Source organism: Sylvia atricapilla, chromosome Z (assembly GCF_009819655.1).
Source record: "Sylvia atricapilla isolate bSylAtr1 chromosome Z, bSylAtr1.pri, whole genome shotgun sequence".
In the NCBI taxonomy this organism is placed as follows: domain Eukaryota; kingdom Metazoa; phylum Chordata; class Aves; order Passeriformes; family Sylviidae; genus Sylvia; species Sylvia atricapilla.
Window position 1 is genome coordinate 148,972 of NC_089174.1, and position 21,902 is coordinate 170,873.

At 43.0% G+C, this 21,902-nt stretch overlaps 1 protein-coding gene across 5 annotated transcripts in view; it reads right to left on the reverse strand.

Moving 5' to 3' along the window:
* Positions 1–14,627, reverse strand: part of ARHGEF6 (Rac/Cdc42 guanine nucleotide exchange factor 6) — a 38,489-nt gene extending 23,862 nt beyond the window's left edge. For 3 of the 5 annotated variants that reach the window (XR_010745805.1, XM_066339225.1, XM_066339224.1), the window contains exons 1-5: positions 14,131–14,627; positions 13,052–13,135; positions 5,778–5,862; positions 1,060–1,187; positions 442–643 (exon numbers count right to left, since the gene is read on the reverse strand). Coding sequence is in view for 4 of the 5 variants with exons in the window: in XM_066339225.1 (XP_066195322.1) it covers positions 442–643; positions 1,060–1,187; positions 5,778–5,862; positions 13,052–13,135; positions 14,131–14,295 (664 nt within the window). In the remaining variant the exon portion in view is untranslated. Of the gene's footprint in view, positions 1–441; positions 644–1,059; positions 1,188–5,777; positions 5,863–8,808; positions 8,920–13,051; positions 13,136–14,130 lie in introns of those variants that run through there. The other 2 variants (XM_066339226.1, XM_066339227.1) reach the window with 2 other exon arrangements.
* Positions 14,628–21,902: the final 7,275 nt, after the last annotated feature.

The following is a 21,902-nucleotide window of genomic DNA, read 5'->3' on the forward strand; positions in this document are numbered from 1 at the left end:
GATTCCACACTGTGATGGTGAGCATCCATTCCATTGATGCCTGAAAAGCCAGAATCAAACACAAATACATTGCCTGACCAAGGTCTCTAACAAAAAGCTAGTTCTGTGCTCAGACACTGGAATGACCTGTTGGTTCCCCAGGGCAAAGGGGACCCACATCCATCTCTGTCCTCATCCTCTGACAATATACCTGCTTCCATGCTGCTGGGGCTTGGGGGCAGAAAGAGAAAGGCACAATGTGCTGAAAAAGAGGGTGAAGCAGCTCTCAAGCAATTAATCCAAAATGCTGCGTGTTACCCTTCCGTTCATCCTTCCATTAGCCCAGCTGCCTGAAGTACACAAACGGTCCCTAATAAATAGCAGCAATTTCCCAAAGGCGCAAGGGTCCTCACTGCATTGTGCCACTGTCATTCAATCAGCCCTTGAAAGCAATTTGCTTACCAGTGGATTTGATTTCTCTGACGTAGTTGCTTGGGAACCAGCCTGTTTTTCCATTCAAGGTGCCTTCCCACCAGCCCCCTTCTTCAACTCGGGTGACATAAATAATGTCTCCTTTGTTAACAGAGAGCTCATCCTCATTGGTCTGTTTAAAATTGAACCTGGCCTTTACCACCAGCTGATGACTGCCATTCTCGGTCATCTCCTAAGGCAAGAAACGTGGAAAAACATCAGTAAATAGCAAAAAAAAAAAAAGCAGAAACCATAAGGACAAGCCATTGTTCTTCTCTGTTGTGACAGCTGTCTTCTCAGTATTGCTCTATATAACAACTAGTAATATCTTGCCGTTGTGTAAACTCTCCCTTCAGAGAACCACAAGGTCCCTCCCAAGCATAAATTTAGTTTCCCATTGCAACGGGTAGCAGATAAGAATCGCTCTTCTCCTGTCACACAGAGAAACACTGCAGTCTGGAGAAGCTGTGGGACTCTCTCCAGCTGAGACAGCAAACCTATGATGGAGATCAGGAGAGAACAACCTCTGGTGTTTACCCAGAGGTGCCAACCACACTCCTCTACCCCCAAGGCCATCAAACCCACGACCACACAATAAATAAAGGGTACCACAGGCTTGGACTGCCTCCGTAACACCCTTGCTGACTGGGGAGCTGTGCCGTTGGAGTCACTCTGGGCGTCTCCAGCCGCCGAGTTAAGAGAGGACAGATGTGAACATGGCCTTTTTGAGAGCTGATCTGGGGAAATAAAACAAACTCAAAGTTTTACCCAGCTGTCCACCATCCCTCCACATCACAGCAAAGCAAAGAGTAAAGCCCATAAAGGAAACAGGAACAGAGCATAACAGTTCAAAGAGCATCTATCAGAGAAAGACAGCCAGTGCATCGCATCTGCAGCATGGGTACTCCCAGCCAGCAGTGAGGGTGGTTTTCTGGGCTGGGATAACCCTTCAATCATGGAAGAAGTTGAACTGCATCCCAAGGCACTCCTAGGGTGTGCCAGCTCTGCAGCCACACATCCAATTGCAGTATTTCTTTGAAATCCCCCTTTAAACTGTAGAAAGGTAGGACAGTACTCAGTACTGTGATTCCCCACTGGGAATGTTTCTGAAATCCAAGTAAGCACTGTTGAAGGTGTGTCAAAGTTTAGCTCTCCAGCGAGTGCTCTTAGGTCACCTCTGCAGCTGCAGTGTGGGCTATCCCACTGAGTGGGGAAAAATGCTGAACAGTTGGTCAATACAATTGCTCCTCTGTTTAGAGGAGTCCTTCTGGGTTCATTATCCAGCTGGAAGAGGCTAGGAATAATTTGATTGCTGTCCATGTTGCCATTAGTCATGTGAGAGAGGTTTTCAAGCCATGCTGAGGAAGGACAGGGGTGTCATCCCCAGGAGATGAACTGCCCATGGAAAGGCTCAGATCATCCCAGCAGCTCCTGGAGCTGCCTCCTTCACACAGAGCTCCTTGCTTTGCAAACCAGTCTCTTGTTTCTGTCCCCACCTGATGCTGGAGGCAATGCTGCTGCTCTGACACATCTGTTTTCATAATTAGTGACTTGTTTCTATATTAATACTGAAGAAATTGCCAGAGGGTAAAAAGTTTCCTGGTCCTAACTGTGTAGAGACTGAGTCAATAGCCTCGTTGCTAAGAGGAGCTCCAGCTCCTGCAGGATCTGGCAGTGCTCAGCCCCTGAATCCTGTTGTATGCTGCAGAGGCATAAAAACATGGGATTCAAGCCATCCAGCAACTCCCAGTACTTCACTGCTACTGTACCCCACACCACACTGTGGGACATCACTCAGATCACCTCCTTTCTGTGTTCCCTGGTGCTCAAAAGACACAACAGCAGATATTAACATTTCAGTAAACTGTGAAGGATTTTTAAGATTGGTCTTGTAGCTTCTCTTCAGATTTTAGAACATTTCTGTATTCCAGAGCTGCAGTTTTCCACCTGCAATGGGGACTTTGCACGTCCACGGACCTCAAAAGCAGAACAGAGCAGTCTGCAGGGATCCCTGTGCTGGGTGTGCATGTCCCTGGACCACATTTGGAGTTCTGCCTTGAAAACACTGCAAGATGAGAGGGTGGCACAGCCATGAAATGTGCACAGAAATCAGAAAAAGCAAACTCCAAGGCTGCTTTTCCTCCATTCTCCTCCTGTCTGAATGTCAGCATGGAAAACTCATTCTAAAGGGGAAGTTTGGTAGGAGTTACAGGAACCCATCTGGGCTTTTATTCTCCCCAGAGGACTTTTGTTTCAATAGGAAAACACCTCATTCTTACACTGGACCTAGAGCAACAGAAACGGTGAGCTCTTGGGGAAGGGACTTGCTCTATCTCTCTCCCACCCCTTGCACAGTGGGGACCAGGTCCATGACTACGACTTCCAGGTGTTGCTGCCCTACAAAGCCCAGTCTAGCCAGTCCAGGCTCCAGCCATGGACAACATCCATGGTAAACCTTGTGTGCTGTCATTGAGTCAGTTTTCTCTCTTGCCCTGCTCGTTACACAATTGCCTGACAACTGCATGGTGATTTCCCAGCTTCCTGGGCTGTAGCAACTGCTAAACCTCTTCCCATGTAAAACCCACTTTGCAAACAGAGTGGGTTTTTCTCTCTGAAGCATCCTGATATTTGAGCAGGAGTGGTTTTGACTGCTCTTGGTGACTCAGAGGCCAGGGGCGTGGCTGGCTGCCAGTGTGGGATATTCTTCCCCTGATTCCTTCTGAAAGGGAGGGCATAAATCCTGAGACCAGACTTCGCTTATTCGAGTCTTCAGCCACAGTCATAGGGAAATTACTCCATTACAGTAGATTTTATGACTCTCCCTGCCCCTCCCAATCTTCCAAAGCTTTTATAAATATCTGCAGCAACCTAGAAACAAATGTAAAACTGCCTTTGACAGTTTGGCAGTGAAGCGTATCATTTATATTGCATCATGACAGTGTCCTATTTTATGCCTGGTCCAGCACGGAACACTGCTGCCATATGTTGCTTAAACTACGGTTAAAATAGCTAGGTTTTCTGCTCACATTCCTACACTATTTTTGGCAGATAAGCCTTGTCTGATCCAGCACAGCTGGTTTTCCTCCCCTGCCCTCTCTTGCAGACAAAAGCATCAGGCTCTGTATTCCTGTGTTTTGATGAACAGCTGCTGAACTACAAGTTTATCCACTACAAATGATGCTTCCAGTTATTGGCATAAAAAGACCCATGAAGACACGAGGATTTGGACTTCAAATGGATGATCAGAAATACATTCCCACAGCATTTCCTTAGCTGACACCTACTTCCCTCTATCTCCAACCAGGGTGTTGGGATGCAGCAGTGCTGCAGTGTTGGGATGTGCAGGCATGTCAGAGCCTTGGTGGCAGCAGTAACTGCAGTAGCTGGTACCAGGTTTTTCCTGATGCTCCACTCAGCCCATGGCCCCTGGCAAAACAGACAAACTGGACCATCTGCAGTGGCAGTTTGTAGGACATAGGCTCCTGCTCCTCAGGAATTTGGCGAAGCCACCAAAAAGTAAATGTTTGAGACATGTATTTATTTTACCCTGTACTTTTCCCAAGGGTACTCTCTGCCTGAGCAGCTAATTATATCGAGGCATTGCGCTTTTTAACATTTAAACACAGAAAGCATATGTTCAAACAGATGTTTGCCATGAAACCAAGAGCATCCCAGCCTCTCCATAGCCTCGTCAGTAACATATGACAGGAACTATTTCCCAGCAAAGCCTTGTCCCAGGATGAGCTGGCACATGGGTAGCTGGAAGGATGGAGCTCGGGCGGTAAATAAGGGGATGGATGTGCAGATGGCACTGCAGCCTTGCCACCCTGTCAGCACACACCCCATCACACCCCTCCAGTCCAGTAACAGGAAAGGACAGAGGCAGGAGAGTTTCTCTCTCCTTTTGCTTTCAAAACAGTGAAGCAAGTATCAACACAACATAATAGCAGCACTTGCAGAGGTTGCTCCTGGTCGAGGTAACCTACATTTTTATATCCCCCCCCACACTGAACTGCAAAAGCTGCTACACAGGGTCAGTGGGTGCTGCTGGTAACTGAGTGGTGAGAGGCTGGGAGGAGGTGCTGGGGCTGGCTGAGGCCAAATTCCCATTCCCAAACTTCTATGGAGTGAGCTCTCAGCAGAACTGAGTCCTGGCTGCAGAACAGCAGCCTCAGAACCTGAACTTCTTCAGAGCAGCATTATACACAGAGACACACACACACACATGTACGTGTGTACAAATCATGGGGGGTGTGTGTGTGTGTGTTTACAAATATACATTATTATTATTATTAATATATTATTATAAGAAATATTATATATGTTGATGTACAATATAGACATGATAATTTATACACCAGTTTATATAATGTATAGGCAAAATGCAGTAAGACAAAAGGAAAGCCTTCCCATGAGAGGAAAGTAATGAGTTTTCATTTTGAAATTTCCTCCTTTAAATGATCTCAAATGTAACCTGCAACAGGGAAACGGAACTCCTCTCCTGGTGCTGGACTTTGGTGGGTGTGCAGGAGTCTGTCCTAATGACCTGTATGACAAGAGGCTGTGAACTCTTCCCACCACCAGGCAGACTGCTCCTCATCACCTCGGAAAAGGGACCCTGATCCCCTTACCTCTCCCCAGAGCAACTGTTCTCTGTTGAACTACTCCTTTCGCAGATTATGCTACTGAATATAATTTTAAAGCAATCTGTACGGAACAGCTACATATCTGGGATGAAATCAGGATGAGCTGATTTGTTTTGCTTCAGCAGCCTACTCCTGCTCCCAGAGATACAGGACAAGCCAGCAGCCTGATTCCCAGATCCAGGAGCCTACTCCAAGGAACCAAGGAGAGGAGAGAGAGAAAAACATCAATACAATTGACTGAGCAACTAGCAACAACATTTGTTTTGACATTCAGGAAAGGTATTAAGCAGATGGAGCTGTTTTTCTCTTCAGCTCTAAAACACACTCTTTAAAATCTGATATCTGCCTTTTGGAAGGTGCATGTTAATTTACATTGAGGATCTCTTATGCTGACCTACTTTGAGATCCCTTAATACTTAATGCTCAAAACTGAGCATAGGCCCCTCAGTGTAAACTGAGCTCTGCAGAGTTCACACAGCAACTCTGAAACGTCACATTTTAACCTAGAGGTTGTAGAAGCCTGAAATGCCAATCCCACCATCCACCATCAGTGCTGGCAGCACAATTTGACAAACCTCCAGAAATCACCGTAAAGTTGGAATTAACAAAAATTAAAAACCAGCCCTGCGTACACATGAGCAATTTTCTGAAAGGACAACAGAAGAACCCTGTTTTTCTTACCTTCAGTAGCTTTATTTACAGCTGTTAATGTGCTCAGGATCTTGGAGAACTGATCTCCAGTGTACAAATCATGTGGGTCAAATACCTGTGAAAGATTAATTCAGTCAGTTGAGCCAAAAACATCTCACACTGCCTGCTGGAGCCACCCATGGTACTGGGGGGTGACAGTGAGCATTAGGCAGCCCCCATGTCTCTGCAGGGAAAGGGTGTTTATTCAGAGCTGACAAGTCCCATTCCCTTTACAGCCAGAGAACTCCTGGGGCACCACTGGCAGGCAGCGTGGGAAGGGCAGGGGAACCCAGAAGCACTTGGAGTGTAATGCTGGGAACAGGGAAGGAATCAGTGCTGTCTGCAGAGCAGAGACAACTCTGAAAATCACCGAGAAGGTTATTGCTGGCCTTGAGGAAGGAAAGATTTTGTTGCTATTTTTGTAATCGAAAGCTGAAGAGATTGAGGCTGTACATACAGATCTATGTATAAACACACACATATTTTCCACAGCAGAATTAACACACTAGGAATTTTTGCTATTGTAATACATAGTATATTTACGCTTTTTTATAGGACCCAGGTATCCTATATACAAAAATTTCACGCTAAAGAATTTGGTGTTGTTTCTCCTCAGTGGAGAAACAGAAATACATGGTTAGCAAGGGCTTGTTTTCCATTACTGATAACCTGAATCTTGCACACTTCAGAAATCACCACCAGTATAATGAGGGGCAGTTTGAGTTTCCAAAACATTTCAACTCTCTCTAACACCTGAAAAATGCTCTCAACTTCATACAGACTGTACAAATCCTACCATTAACAAAGCAAAGGCAAGAGATACAAAAAATCCCTCCTGTTGGGACCATGTCACTGTCTCTCATCCCCAAATACACGTCTTGCAGATGGAGATGAAAGAGGCACCAATCCACTGAACAGGAAAAATGATTCTGAAGCCCTCCTGGCAGACACTATCTAATTACAAACACTTCCAACACACTAAAGAGTGTATCTTACTAAATAAGGACACAAGTCTTAATTACTTTAGGCCAGTAGTGCTCTTTAAAACAGCCTTTTCTTGCTTTCCACACAGAGCTCCTTGAGTATGCTTGGCATATTTCAAATAGGAAGGGGAGTGTCCTCTCTCACAGCCCTAGATCCCTAGATCCTCTCCCACAGCAGCATCTCCTCCTCTTAACAGACACATCGAAGTCCAACACGGACAGTACAAAGGCTGCTCTTTGTTGAGAATGTTTTCCAATTGATTCAGCTACTCAGTACCGAGAGACATGCTTTACCCTAAAGAAATTTGATCCACGCTTAGCATGGGGTCAGTTTGCTGTCACTACAAATATTAAAACCTGTAGCTCTGTTCGCATCAACTACTCTGCACATTCCAGGGATGTACCCACCTACCTTGGGCTGCTTCTGAGCTGATCTATCACCTGCACCCACTTGGGTTTGCTCCTTTGGACCATGCAAGTCCCATCCTCTCTGCCAGCATGGAACCAGTTTTCCTGCCTGTTACAGGCAGTGCTGTCCACGCATAGCCTTCAGCCCTAAGCACCAGCGTTCCCATCTCCGTGGAAAGGGAGACAGTAACAGAGAGCCCGGGCCTGCGCTGATCCTGCTGGCAGCTGCTGGAGCACGGAATATTACAGCTGCACAAGGGGAAAGTAAACAGCCAGGCTGGGTTGTTCACGTGCATCTCTCTGGTGTGTCATTTTCTCAGCCATACCCTTTTCCTTTCAATTCAGTAATTAAAAAAAAAAAAAAAAAAAAAAAAAAAAAAAAAAAAAAAAAAAAAAAAGAAAGTTCTGTCTTGAATTAACACTTCTTTTTCCTAAGGAGCAAAATACTAAAACACATCCCAAATCCTTCAATGCAAAGAATAATCCTGTAAGCTCAGAGTCATCAGGATGACAAAATCCAGATGAAAATGGTGGGAAGAAAGATATGCAAAAAAACCTAGCACAAAAGCAAGTAATAACATTTATAACTTCTTCATGGAGAAATTGTCTGGACCAGCTACTGTGGAACAGTAGCGATGTGGAAACCTCTTCTGGGTCAGTTACTGCAATGTAAATATACTCTGCAGCTTGTTCCAGAATAAATTTCTCATACAGAGAAGTCCTCATTTATGAGCTAAAAACTACTTTTCCCAGCACAATGCATCGATAATTCCATTCATAACTAAAAGACAAGCTGCAGATAGAAGACAAATAGAAGCAGAAAAGGCTTTTTCACTTCTAACACATGGAAGATCAGGTGGATGTAATTAAAACCGCGTTTAAATCTACACCTGTCATCTGACGATCTCCAATAAAACGCTATTCTGACTTGCCGAATCACAGACTGCGGCTCCCCTCGGAATAAAGCTCCGGCTGCCTCGTCAAGCATGGCACCGGGCAGGAGAGGCTCTGCACTGCCGCACCGCCAGCCTCCGCCACAGGCAGCGAGGGGACAAGAAGGAGCTTCGCGACCAGAGGAGCGCCCGGCTATTCGGGAAGGACAGGAATGGGAGATCCAAACCCGGGTGCGGCTAGCAAGTTTGGGCTAGCACCCAAAATCCCAGTCCCGCGACGGGAAGTGCAGAAAAGTTAGAGGAAGCCGGGTCGTGTTTCGAGTCTGAGCTGTCCGCACTTGGACAACCCCCGGCAAACCCCCAGGTGGGTACCAAGCCCGAAGCCCGACGCAGCCGCGACCCCTCCAAACCTGAGAACGGGGGGCTGGAGCTGCCCGTCCCCCCGCGATGCGGAGCTTCGGGCGCTCGCTGACCCGGCTGCTCCCACCGGACCTGCCTCTGCCTCCAGCGGGAGCGGCGGCGTGGCCGGAGCTCCGCCAGCATCGGCGAGACAGAAACGGGCGAGCGGCGGGAGCGCCGCTGCCCTCGCGGAGAACAACCACCGCGCCGGCTACGGGAGCTCCGCCCGGGCGCCGACACCCCTTTCCGAGGGGACAGCCCGGGAGCTGCCCGGAGACACTGCTGCCGAGCGGGCAGGGGCAGCCGCGGGCCCGGGGGATGGAGGCGGTCGGTACTCACGGCGGCGGGCAGGCGGGCGCGCAGCCCCGGGGCATGGCGGCAGCGCGGGCAGCGCTGCGGAGCGGCCGCTGCGGCTCTGACCCGGAGCCGGATCGCGGCGCGGGGAAAGGAAGGGAAGGGGAAGTGACAGGCAGCGCCGCCGCCCCGCTCCGCCCCGCCGCCCGCTGCGGGACGCGGCGCGGCCGTGCGGCCGCGGCTCCCTCCGCCGGCCGCGGGCGGGAGGCACCGGGAGGCCCCCGGGAGAGCGGCAGGCAAAGAGCAAAGAGATGGGAAAGGGAAGAAATGGAGAAGGAAAAGGTGACAGAAAAAAAAGTAAATTAGGGAGAGGAAGGCAAAAAGCGAATTAGGAGAGGGGCAGGGCGGAAAGGGAGGAAAAATTAAAAGGACAGGAAACGATGGGACAAGGAAGGAATACCCGATTGGAAGAGTAATTGCAGTAAGTTTGCGCCACTGTGAAGAAAAACACTGCAGAAGGGCCCATAGATGAGGCACAGTTCAGTTGAGGCAGTGACATGTATCCTCTGCTGCCTGTGCCCATCTGTTCGGGGACCATTCTCCTGCAGGGAACAAAAAAATCCCCAGATACTTCAGCCCACCAGCAGGCTGCAGTGTGGACGAGGACTGAAGCAGTGCACTGATACCCAGGGAGAAGCCCAGCAGTAAGTCCCAACCCCATGCAGGGACACCCCACAGACTTGGAGCCAGGGGTCTCTGGGACACTGGGTCACTCTAAATTCAGACAGACCCATTCTCCAGGGGTCGTGCTGGTTGGTGCTGGGCAGGAGCTCTCACTTCTGACGTTATCCAGCTAGGAGAGGTAATGTCACTTTGGAGTGAAGCCAAAACAGCAGGTTTTGAGAGTGCACGGATGGGGAGCTGAGGGTAAAGATTTTTTACCTGCTCTCCCCTATGCCGTCAGTACAGGTAGTTTGTTGGAGGTTGCAGGCACCTCCAACAGCACAAATAACCTCTGTTATTTGGTCATATGGTAATGACCCTCTGCATACTCTATGATCATTCTAGCCAGCAGGATTTATACCAGCTATTGATTTATCTTGTGTATACTGTTCTTAGTTCACAAAACTCAGACCTTGCCAGAAGTTTCATAGTTGTTATTAACAATAAACTGCTGCTGCTGAATTAAGGTCTTGTGCTTCTTCAGCAGCAAATGGTGCTTAGCTATTCATTTGCTGTTGTTATGTGAACACCGGTGTTAAGAGCAAAAGCAAAGTTCCCATTTGTGTCCTCAAGAACAAGCTAGGCCAGTTTTCTCTTTCATCATGATCTCTTCCCTGTCTCTTCTACACTAGACTCCACCTGGTCATCAGGACAGAGCCCTTTGTTGTCCTCTTTCCACCTCAACCCACCTGCATCCAGCTGGCATTGCCTTAGCAGTGCTCACTCACTGGACCAGTTCATGGATCAGATGCAGAGCTCAGATGTTGAACCCACAGTGTAAATGAAGCACATCCAGGATTCCTGCACTGTTCCTCAGTCTAAACCATGAAAGAATCCTCTAAGGACACTTAAGCTCCAATGAAATGCCCATGTGTTTTGTCTAGTCCGTTGTCTCAGCAGAGCTGGATTGACAGATTTCTTGTAACTTGGATCAAATTCTAGCACTGAAAAGCTATTGGGAAGTTTTAGACACAGTCTCATTGTTTCACCTCATTACAACACTTGCCCGGTTGAAAGGATGGAGTGATTTCCCTACTTGCCATCTTTTATAAGTAACACACATGAAACTGTAAAAGATTTCAGGTTTCAGTCCTGGGCTGAAGCTAAAGAACAGTTTTGTTATTTATACTCTGACATGAGATGGATTCTTCCAGCTCACATCTCCAGACTGTAGAATGGCTTCAACTTAATGGAGCCAGCTCATAGCAGAAAGGTCAGTGTGTCCTTCTACCCCTTTGTCCAAAGGTTTCACTACTCGTGTAAAGCAAGAGAAGTTGCTGTTTGCCTCACTGTGTCTTTCTTCCACTTCCTGAGTTACCAGGACAACAAAGGGTTCACTGTGGCATTTGGAGAAGGGCAGAATTTGAGAACCATCAGGGTTTGATTTTCATATCCATGGTTTGGGTAAGCAGCAGGATGGCTGTCACAGAATTCAAGTGTATTAAGCCCAGACCTTTCCTGATGTTAGCCTTTCCTTAGGCTATGTTGCTGAGGCAGAAACAGAAAGCAGAACCGTATTCTGTGCTCATGTTCCTTTTACCTAATACCTGATCACTGCAATTTAAGTGCTGATATATCTTGGAAGCAGAAGGTTTTCTCTCTTTTCTGATGCTCCAGACACACTTCTAGAGAAACTGTGATGCAGTAAACCCCCTCCTAAAAGGCACTGGCCCTCACCAAGGCAAACTAGGGATCAGGCATGAGAGATGATCACCCATAGGAATGCTGCTTAGAGTCTCCTTGTCAAGATGTTCCAAACAGAGCAGCTTTTAGAAGGAACAGATGGCAGAGGCTTTGCTTGAGAGGACTCAGAAAAGCTGGCAACACGGGAAAAGAGTCGGAAGGAAGCATAAGCACTCTGCCTGTGCCATGTCTTGCCCACCATCTCAGCTGTCCTACCTTGAGCCTTCTGCATGAGGTTACAGAGAGGAGCTAGGAACAAGAAAAATTCATGTCTTTGCTTGGCGTTCTATTATGACAATACTTCGGAAAAAAGGGATTTTTTTCTTTTTACTGCAAAATTTAAACTCAAGCTAGGTTTGAGGTTTTATCCAGCTTTTGAGGTCTCCTCTTACAGCAAACAGGAGAGGCACACATGAGCATGAGGAAAGTTACTGAAGGCTCCAAATATTTCAATGAAGTGGGTTATAAATCAGAAGAAAAAAGATGTCGGAAACCTTCAATTTATTAAAGCCAAGGAAGAAAAGGCACGTGGAGGATCAGAGGAACACCTAGAGATGAACACACCATTTTGCCTGTTTTGAGTAGCTGAAAATTGTGGAGTGTGACTGCAAGATTGCAGAATGAGCTTTCAAAGGTATGAGATGGCACTGCACAACAGGTGAGGACTGTTCCCCTGCCCTACTTTTAGCTGTTTAAGTTTTATATTTTTAAAAATATTTTCCACCATAACCATTTGATCATTAGTTTGCAAACAGAAAAATAAGCTCTCAGAAAAGTGAAGGAAATCACATGGTCAGTACCAGAAGACTGGCAACAACTGATTTCTGATGTGATAGGCCTTCAGGGATTATAAATATCTCTCTCTATATATATGCTCTTCAACTGTGCTGCTGTAGCAAGCTTCAAGAAATGCATCACTGGGCAACAAAAGACCAAGGAGACAGTTCTGGAATGAGCACATTTTCATGCTGATTAGCTAAAAGACTATGAAGAGAAGAAAGGCCCTTTTCTTGTTTCGACCTTCAAAGGAAAAAAATGCAGCAACAGAGCTATTGTGGGTTGGACTTTTCTCACTGTGATGCATGTTCTGTATAATGCCCAAGGATGCTGTCCCTGCTTCTGGCAGACTTTGTCTTCAGAATATTTTTTTTTTCCAAAATCTTGAGCATATTTCAAACAAAACAGTGCTGACACTTAGTTACAGGTTTTTTTGCTGTAGGAATTTAAGTGTGACACAAAAGTCTTTAGATAGTAAAAAATTTGATGGCAAAAATAATTGAACTCTGAAGTGATTAATTTAGACTCTGATCTTGCAAATACTAGCTATGGTTAAGCATAAAAATCTACACAGATAGGATCAGAAACAATCACAAAAAAGGCATTTTTTTACTTCATTAGAGTAATTTTTTTGTGTGTAAGAAACAATTTAGTATGTGTCCGGCAGAATCTTACACAGCTGCAGGGGATGAAAAAATAATACAGTATTAAGAATACTTCACCTTCCCATTAAAGCAAGGCTAAAACATGCAATTCTTTGTAAAACCCAAAACCAAAACAAAACAAAACAAAAAAAAAAGGAAAAAAAAAAAGAAAAAAAAAAGAACATGTCCAGGCTGAAGTCTATTTAAACAGACCTCCTGTTACTGCTGCTGTGTGCTTTATCTTGGAAGATGAGAATCTGTTAAACTCACAGTAAATATACTGTTCCCAAATTCCCCAGACTGAATATTAATCATCCATGTTCTGTTTTATGTTATTAATAAATCAAATTCCTCAAGATGAGGAATTGATACCAACCTTCTCCCTTTGATATTTGGCTTCTTTTCAGGAGGCTGATCAAACTAGCATGTTACAATAAAAGAAAGGATCTAAGTTGACTTACCTCCACTTTCAGAAGTGCACAGCCTTTCAAGAACTCTTGAATATTACTGATGCAATCAGCTTCATTTTTAGGCTCCAGGCAATACTAAAGAAAGAAAATCCACGGCTCTCATTGCATTGCTTGTGCTGAGAAGGCCTGCATGAATATTGACATGTGCCTTTTATACTGAATTAGGGAAGCTTCTTCAGAGGGCGGGTGGGGGTGGCAGGCAAGCTGTTGAAGCAGTAAGAAAGCCACTGGAGGAAGTGATGCACACACAGAAAACGGTCGGCATCTTGTTTTGAATGCCAGCATACGACAATGCCCTATGCGACAGTGGGAAATTGGATGACCTTTAACAACATGCTGCCCCGAATCACCACATGTAAGATAAGGAGCTAGCAAAACTGATTTCTGCATAATGAAAGGCTCCTCTTTTATAGGGTGAAGAACCTGTTGTGTTGTTGGGGATTTTTTAAAGCTTGTGCGTTGCCAGTTCCTATCTCTCATTGGAACCCTTCCCTTTTTTTTCTCCTTCAGATTCTTATCACACTTCCGGACTGTGAATACAAGCCTTGTGAAACTGTAACAGGAAGCATTCACATGGCTTCAGTACCAATGGATTTGCTGGTCTTGGAACAGACTAAATGGCACACATGGAACGGTTGTTTGCTTATTCCTGTTCCAATCTGCTTCTCCAGTGCATTTCCTGACTAACAAATCATTTTGCAGTAAGAGTTCTGAAAAACTGAATGCTTACAGTTGTAATTAATTGTATTTATGTAAATACTGATACACTGCATATCCTTCTATTCAAAATCAAGATATTCTCATCTCTGGTAGGCCGAATATTTCCTGCCACTGACTGAACATGTGTGAGGCAACTGTAACCTTGCAGGGTTGTTTTTTTTTCTGGATGTAGAAACAAAATCAAAGAACTAAAGCTACAATCATACTTGGCTCTCAATTAGAAACTAAAATGTAAAACACCTCTTTGAAGCTCCTTTCATTTACAAAGAAACTAGGCCTCAGAATGCCCAGGGCAGAGTTTCACTGAGCAGGGCAGTCTCAGGGTAGGGAAATACATCAGAAAGCATTACCTTTTCTGCAGATCCCGGAAGCAGCCGATTAATGAGTTTGCAAAGCACAGTTCCATCTTTCAGAGAAGTTTTCAGGAACCCCTCTGGATCATCTACTATTTTCTTAGGGGAATTTAAGACTCCTAGTGAAATAAGCCAAGTTACAATCTGTTCTTCTGGATTCATGGCGGAGAGTTCTGCCACCAGCGCTGTTCTCCTGTACAACAGAGTACTGGAACCCACATCCGTGATTACATCTTCCTGCTGCAGCTCAAGTGTGAAACTACTTTTTTTTTTTTTTCTTGGTACAGAAACTAAATCTTAGTAACTCCTTTTAGTTACTCTAAGGTAAAAAACTGTTGCTAAAACAAAACAGTTTCTAGCACTCATCAGGAGACAAGGAAACCAGACTGTTAACTACATTTTTGCAAAATTATTGAAAATGCATGTATTTTATATGACTAGTTATTACACCAAAAAAAATATGTCACTTAAGGACTTCCTCCTTGTGGCAGCTGACACCCTATCACCAAGTACACTTGGTCTTAAGGTTATTGCCCAAAAGAATAAATTTCTTAATTCTGTAAATAACTATGTATTTACAGTGTTAAAACAAATCCACAATGGTGATGTTTTGGAAGAGTGTCACACTAAATAGAGAGTTCCAACTTTATGTGGCAAACCTAACTATTAAAATTGCCTTTTGAGTTAGTCTTTTCTTTTGTCAGTTTTGAAAATAAATTCTGATCATGTACTTCACACATAAATAATGCTTCTCTTCAACTGCTGTGTTGAAGAAGGTAAGCCTACATATAATCCAAAATGGTCATCTAGAAGATGATAATCTCTCAAAACAATTATCTGGATAATTTCAAAAAGGTCAGGAATTTAAGTATCCAAAGCTGAGAATAAAATTCACATCTATTTTGTCTTACTAAGATGTCCCTTTCCACCACCACTTCAGGATCCACTCAAAAGTAGTTTTCCACCCTGCCCAGGGCAGTATTAACCATCACTATTTAGCACAGCAAGTCAGAAGAGTCCAGTCATTTTTATAATTGTCCTTTCACCAGAACAGATGGAAAATTAAGCAATTCTGTTGATGATGAACATGGCTTGAAGCAATCCAACAGGAACAAAGTATCCCAGAGACCAGAATTTCTTGGTTACAATGTTCTGAGCTAATTCCTACCCTGTTACTTAAAACAGCTGTTTTCAAGAACCCAGTGTTACCAAACCACTTATGATTTAAAAGGTTGAGAAAAACAGAGGAGCAGAGGGATGAATTTTACAGAGTACATGTGCATGGCTTTGCCTCCACTTTGCAGGTCTTATGACTGGTACTGGCACCTACCAACAGACCAATTTTAAAAGCCAATAAATCAGATCTGTTTAGGGTTAGACAGAATTCTGACCTTTCTCAGGACTTTGGGATGAGTTCCAGGTCGCTGTAGTGTGGAAACACTCCTAACACATGGCTGCAGGCACTGAGAATAAAGTGGGCTACAGGTCAGTCACAGCGCACTGCTCTTCGGTGAGGCCCATTTACAAATGCATGGTATTTGATAATTAGGACTAATTGGCAATTCAGTTGCTTTGGGTTTTTTTCTAGTTGTCATGAGCACTACTGCTTTTGCAGAAGGAAATACATACAGTATCCACTTTCCTAACTCTTTACAAATCTGTAGGTAGCCAAGACAACTACTAACGCTCATTTATCAATGGGAACATGCATTTGGCTACATAAGACACCTCTGTCACCTCATCAGAACGCAGAAGTTTCTGATGTAAAGAGAAGTACTTTGAACACTGGGAGAGTCGCACACACACTTCATTGAAGTCAGCATTACAAACCCGAACACCTAAGTACTTCACCCACTCCCTCCTCCAAAGGAAACCTTTGGTATAGACGGGTGGGTTTAGGTTTCTGATTATTTCACATGCAGCTGCTGCAGACAAGTACATACTAAAGTCTGCAACAATTAAAATACTTTCCACATCTGGAACACTTACCAACTGCTTGAAAGACATGCAGGTATGGATATTCAAAAAGTCCAGAAATGTATGGACTTTCTGATTAGCCACTTCAATCCCAACCTCACATCCTTTAGAGTCCTTTCTAAACACATTCCAGCTTGTTTACCCACTCCCACACCAAAAGCCCCTAAGGAAGGAATGGTGTCTAGTCTGGTCTTCAGAAAAGCTTCACCTCTGGTTATTTGCTGACAGCAACAAATCAAGTGAATTATCGATCATTTCTTGCAAGGTCAACTTGGTTACAAATACTTATTTATGGCCTGATTTATACTAGTGATGATTAAATAGTACAGTGTTTCTTTAAAAGGGGCAAAACTTTCCTATACCTAACTACAAAGTGATTCTGGCAGCATACACATCAGAATATCACATGGCTGGGAGCAAGGTAAGAACAACAGTCACATGTTCAGAAACCATTTTCTGAGTGGTTCTTCTCAAAGTCACATATGTTTAAGTAATTCACTCTTTTTTTCCAGCAAAGGGAAAATACTTAACCACAAAAAACAGCACTGGAGTATTTGTCTGCTGCAGAATCTACTGATAGATTTTAACTGGTAGCTTTCAATGATGGAAGTCTGACTCTGCATGAGCAAATACTGTAGATCAGGGTACATTCTAATTAATTAGGATTTTAGGCAGGCAATGATCTTTCAGTAAGCTGTCATTTTGGCACTGGACTTCAGGCCAGATGATCCCGTTCAGCCTGAAAAGCAGCACTTAAGACTATCAGCTAATGCTGAAAAAGGAGTCTGAAAGTACAGAACGTCACTCCTTCTTACAGGACAGATACCGAGATCACTTTTTAACAATAACCTACCAAGATGGAACACCAGCAATCTTTACCACCATCCAAGTGTCTCTGGGTAAAACATAAGTTTTCTTTTTAATTAAAAAAGAACAAAAAAAAAACCCCAAACCCATAATACTTGTTAACAGTGAATTTATTTGCCCTGGGAAATACTGCAATTCTACCCACCTGCTACACAGATTTACTCCTAGAATCCGCAGCCTATAACTTGAACCGATATCCTTACCCTACATGTAAAGTTTTAAATCTGGAGACAAGGTATGCATCCTTTTTCTTCTTTAGCTACTCACTGTGAACTGAGGGTTGTTTAAATGAGGTCAGTTTATGTCTATCACAAAAGTCACTTTAAATTTTATTATCCATGATTGTTTATGAGTCTTCTGCACGAAACACCAATGCCTGAGGATTCCTCTCACACACTGACCTATCAACGTGTATGTAAGAGAAAAATGCATCAAAATCAAGACAAAGTTTTGAAGGAAGCACCTATTCCCAAGAGATGTAGTGCTGTCCAGTGTATACGGAGGAATGCTAATTATTCTGGTCATTCATCACTAACTTTGTCTTAGTACACCAACACACCTCTCCTCTCATCCAGATAGGGACAAAACTGTTAATATAATATAGGCAGAACTTTTTTTGGTTTCTTGGTGAAGTCATCTGCATTCAAGAGGACAAAGACTCACTTCTATGTAACTTGCTCTTTTTATCAGCATAAATGGCTAGCACAGACATAAAGGGCAACCCAAGTACTTCACTGCTGCAGGATGTGTGTGCAATGTACAAGAAACCAGCTAACTCTGGACTGCTGGGAAGTGCCAGCTACGGCAGGCTGTGGTTGGCTTCCACCAGGAATTTATGTTTGTCCAAGAGATCAGAAGTGCTACTTTCAAAAGCAACTCCTGAATGCTTACACAATCCTCTAGAAAATGGTGGGCAACACTACACTCAAAAGTGAGGCTGTATCAGTTGTGACTTGTTATTCTTCGCTTTTTCCAATGCATATCCACTGCTGCACTGCCACCTTCCAGTCACTGTAACTGGAAAAAGGAAATGCAAGTTAGTACCCTTTCACAAGCCAAGAGACAAAAAAGTTAACTATCTTTGATTTTATTTATACAATTAATACACTTGGATTATCTGTTCCAACAGTACGAAAGAACATAAATAGCTAACTGCAATAATGAAAATGCTCTGAAGACAAGTTGTATTAAGGCATACTCCCTGTATAACACTGTCTCCAGGGCAGGTACTAAGTACTGCAATTCCTGCGTGTATTCCCCCTTCAAATTCTACCCACCAGAAAAACCCACAAGCTCTTGGTAATCTCAGAATGCTACTCAGGAATTCTGTGGTATCTTGGTATACATATACTGATACTAATCTCGAAGTAATATTGTGCTATAAATTAAGTAAAACTTGTAATCAAGTGAAGGTAAACAGCTGGCAATTCCAATTACACCGTGGTTTTCCAAAGGATATTATTACCTTCCTTGCCACAAGTTAAGGTCCGTTTACTGTTCCCTTAACATTGCTACCATGCCTGTTAAGAATCTGGAAACATTTTGAAGCTGAAAAGAAGGCTGATAAGAATGCACTTTTGTCTCTAATACCTGTATTTATTACAACATGGTCACAACAGATTTACCAAACTGAAACAAAGCACCTGTTTTTTTTTTAAAGGGAAGCTTCTTCACTTTTCCCTACTTAAGCTTCAGCTTTCACAGCTAACTGAGAATTGAGGTGCACACACGTGAAGTTTAAAATGTTCTGATACAACCTAAACGATGATTTGTCACTATCTTTTGAAGTTCCTAAAATGCTGCATATTAAAGACAGCATTTAGTCTCTTCATTAGAGGATTCAAGACCTGGATTTGGGTCAAACTATAAATCTAAAAACTGACTCCTGATGGTTTTTTGCAGGTGGATGGCGGAGTGAAGGAAATGCTACTTCTAGACCTATTTCCCTAATCCACTTCAGTGACACACTAGTACTTACATCAGTGGTTTTTGAATGAAAAAGATTAGATTTTCTTAACCTTTAGAAACACTTACTGTGAAGTGTCCTTTCAGTAAGTCTCAAATTTAAATATTTCAACAGTCATGTCTTCAAAGGAAAACAAAGACAAGTACAGCATTTGCTGGCTGAAATTTTATCAAGTGTCAGGGGAAAAAAAAAAAAGCTGCTAGGGCAGTAGTTTTTGTTTTGCTTAACTACATGCATCCCCTGAAAAGAAAACACTTGTGATAATTCTCTATTTTATATGAGACACAATCCAGTACCTTGAAGCAAAGTGTATTTTTCCCTAATTATTAAGGTAACAGCAGCAATTTATCAGGAGTATTTATAAAGCATTACTGGCATATTCTGAGAAGGGCATTGCACAGTTACTGAGTTACTGGTACTGAGACTCTGTACAAGGAGAATGAATTGTAATCCAACTGAGGCTACAAACATCACATACTATACAACAGAACCTATCCTTCCCACAAGACCGGATTTCCCTGATAACAGTGACCACCTGTCAGATAAACCAACTGTACAAACTACAGCTTTTTCTTTGTCCCATTTGGAAGTTAGTTCTTGAAAGTAGAATTTGAAACTCACAGCAAAATAGGTCCTTACACTTACACTCAAGAATTACATAAAAGAGTATACATGCTTCTTTACATAAATGCTTCTCTCTGAAAAGGTAGTTGCTCTTATCCTTTACTCTCTACAAAATTTTATCAAATTCTGCACACACTATAAGTAATTTACATTTTTTTAACTAGTAATTATTTAGTAGAGAAATTTTATTTTCCAGAAAGCTGGATTAGCATGACAGCCACTACCACTTTTTCCTCATGAGTTTTCAAACAGGAAAAAGCCCCACTTTCACATAAAAACTGAAGACAGCTGCTCTTGAATCTTCTTGAAAAATAATTTTAACAGGGTAAGCTTCAGAGCCATAAAACACAGCTGTTAAAACCATTCTGGAGGCACCTGAAGTCTGCAACTAAATCCCAGGACCTGTGCAGAGATCAATTCCTAATCCAAGGTTATACCCAGTCTCATTGTTCATCCTCCGTATCTAACAAGACCAATTAAATGTCAATACTGACATTTATTATTACAACTCTGATTTTTATTGTCTGCTTTTACATACTCAGCAGTTTATGCCACAATTTGAAGTACAATTGTAAACACTGTACCCAGATTGGCTGTGTTTTTGAATTTAAGTAGTGTCTTGCTGCCATTCCCAACCTGGTTCATTTACAAAGCTTTCTTCAGCCTCCTCCTCTGAAATTTAAACGGAAGTCAAAAACAACACTTAGCCATGAAGAACATTGATTCAAAACTACAAACACCATGACCAGGAAACTTCCTTTCAGCTATTAGATTGCTGTAATATTTACCTTACATATTGCTACAGGCACCACTCATGTCTGCCATCAACACAGATGAACCAGTATTATTTCAGCGGTATCTTCTACAAGTTATCCCCCTGCAATTAAGAGAAGATAAAACAAATGGAGAAAAATGTATTTTACAGCACAAGTTAACCTACAGTAACTGCCCCCATTTCAAAACAGTGGCATAAGTTTGGTTAGCAGATTATTATTCTGTTCCAAGTTTTTGCTACTTCTTTAAATGGTGGAGATTCACTGCCTTAGAAGGGACTGGAATGGCTTAGAGAGAAGGTTGCATGGCTTATGGATTCTCATTCCTTTTCAGTGGTGCACTGCCATGTTAAATCCATAAGTTGAACGACAAAATTTACTGAGGACTAAACAGTAGTACAAAGGTTTTGGGTTTGTGGTTTGGTTTTTTTTTTTTTTTTAGTTGGAGGTCTTCACGTTTACTATATTCAAGAGTATCTTTTGAACTTCATGGCTTTACCCGAGTTGTAACCTGCCACAGGCTCTGCCACGTGTACTGGGTATCCCTGCAACGCAGTGTCAAAATAAACAGAGTCAGGCATCCAACTAAACGTCAAGTTTGCATTTCTTGCTTCCAACTACTAATAGTTGAGCTGATACTTGTCACCCTAAAACAACTCCTGATTTCACAAGGCTTAAATTTTGTTAATATGCTGTATATACAGCCTCTTTAAGCATCTTCACTGAGATATACTGGTCACAAAATAACCCCTCCTCCCCACCCTAGATGGCAGGCAATATTCTGTCTACAGTGAACTGCATTACAGCTTTAGTTTCAAAACTGGTGCCATAAATGGTTTTTTTTTCAAGAATTGTTGAATTTGGAGAATTTTTAATGCATTGGGGAATTTATTTTCCTTTTTTTTTTCCTTAATCTAGACAGCACTTCCATTGCCATGACATGCAGCTCATCTTACTGTACTAGAAGAAGGTAACTTGTTTCAATTTTGACTTAGACTGAAAAACTAGTTTGCTTTGCTTACCATCTTTGCTGTTTCACAGGCATTTGATGCTCTTAATCAGCTGTGGAATGCTGAAAGATTCACTTATTTTAGGAAGCCATAAGCCTTTGAGAAGTTGGAGAGAAAGACTTCTTTGCTTATCTTATTTTCTCCTTTGGAATCAAAGATGTTCCTTTAAAAGTGAAACACTACAGAGTTGCAAAAATTTGAAACAGTATGAGTAAGCATCGTTTTGCAGCTTCTTTGATGGAATTGCTCAATGGTTTGTGGTTTGTTGTTTTTTTTTTTAACAGTATTTTGTAGCTGACTTACATGAATATGATGTTTTTGCAGGGGAGATCTTTTTAAATTCCCCATGAAACAGTAGGAAGGCAGAATTTAGTATTATCCACTTGCTTTTTCAGTTTAAGTGAATGAAATCCTCTATTTTTCTTTAAATATCTGAAGGCATTTTGTACTGGTAATACTGTGACTTCAAATTCTAGGCACAACTGAGCGTTATGTGGAATCATCCCCACCACCCTCCAAATCACAAGCAATACTTTCAGAATGAGATGCTGA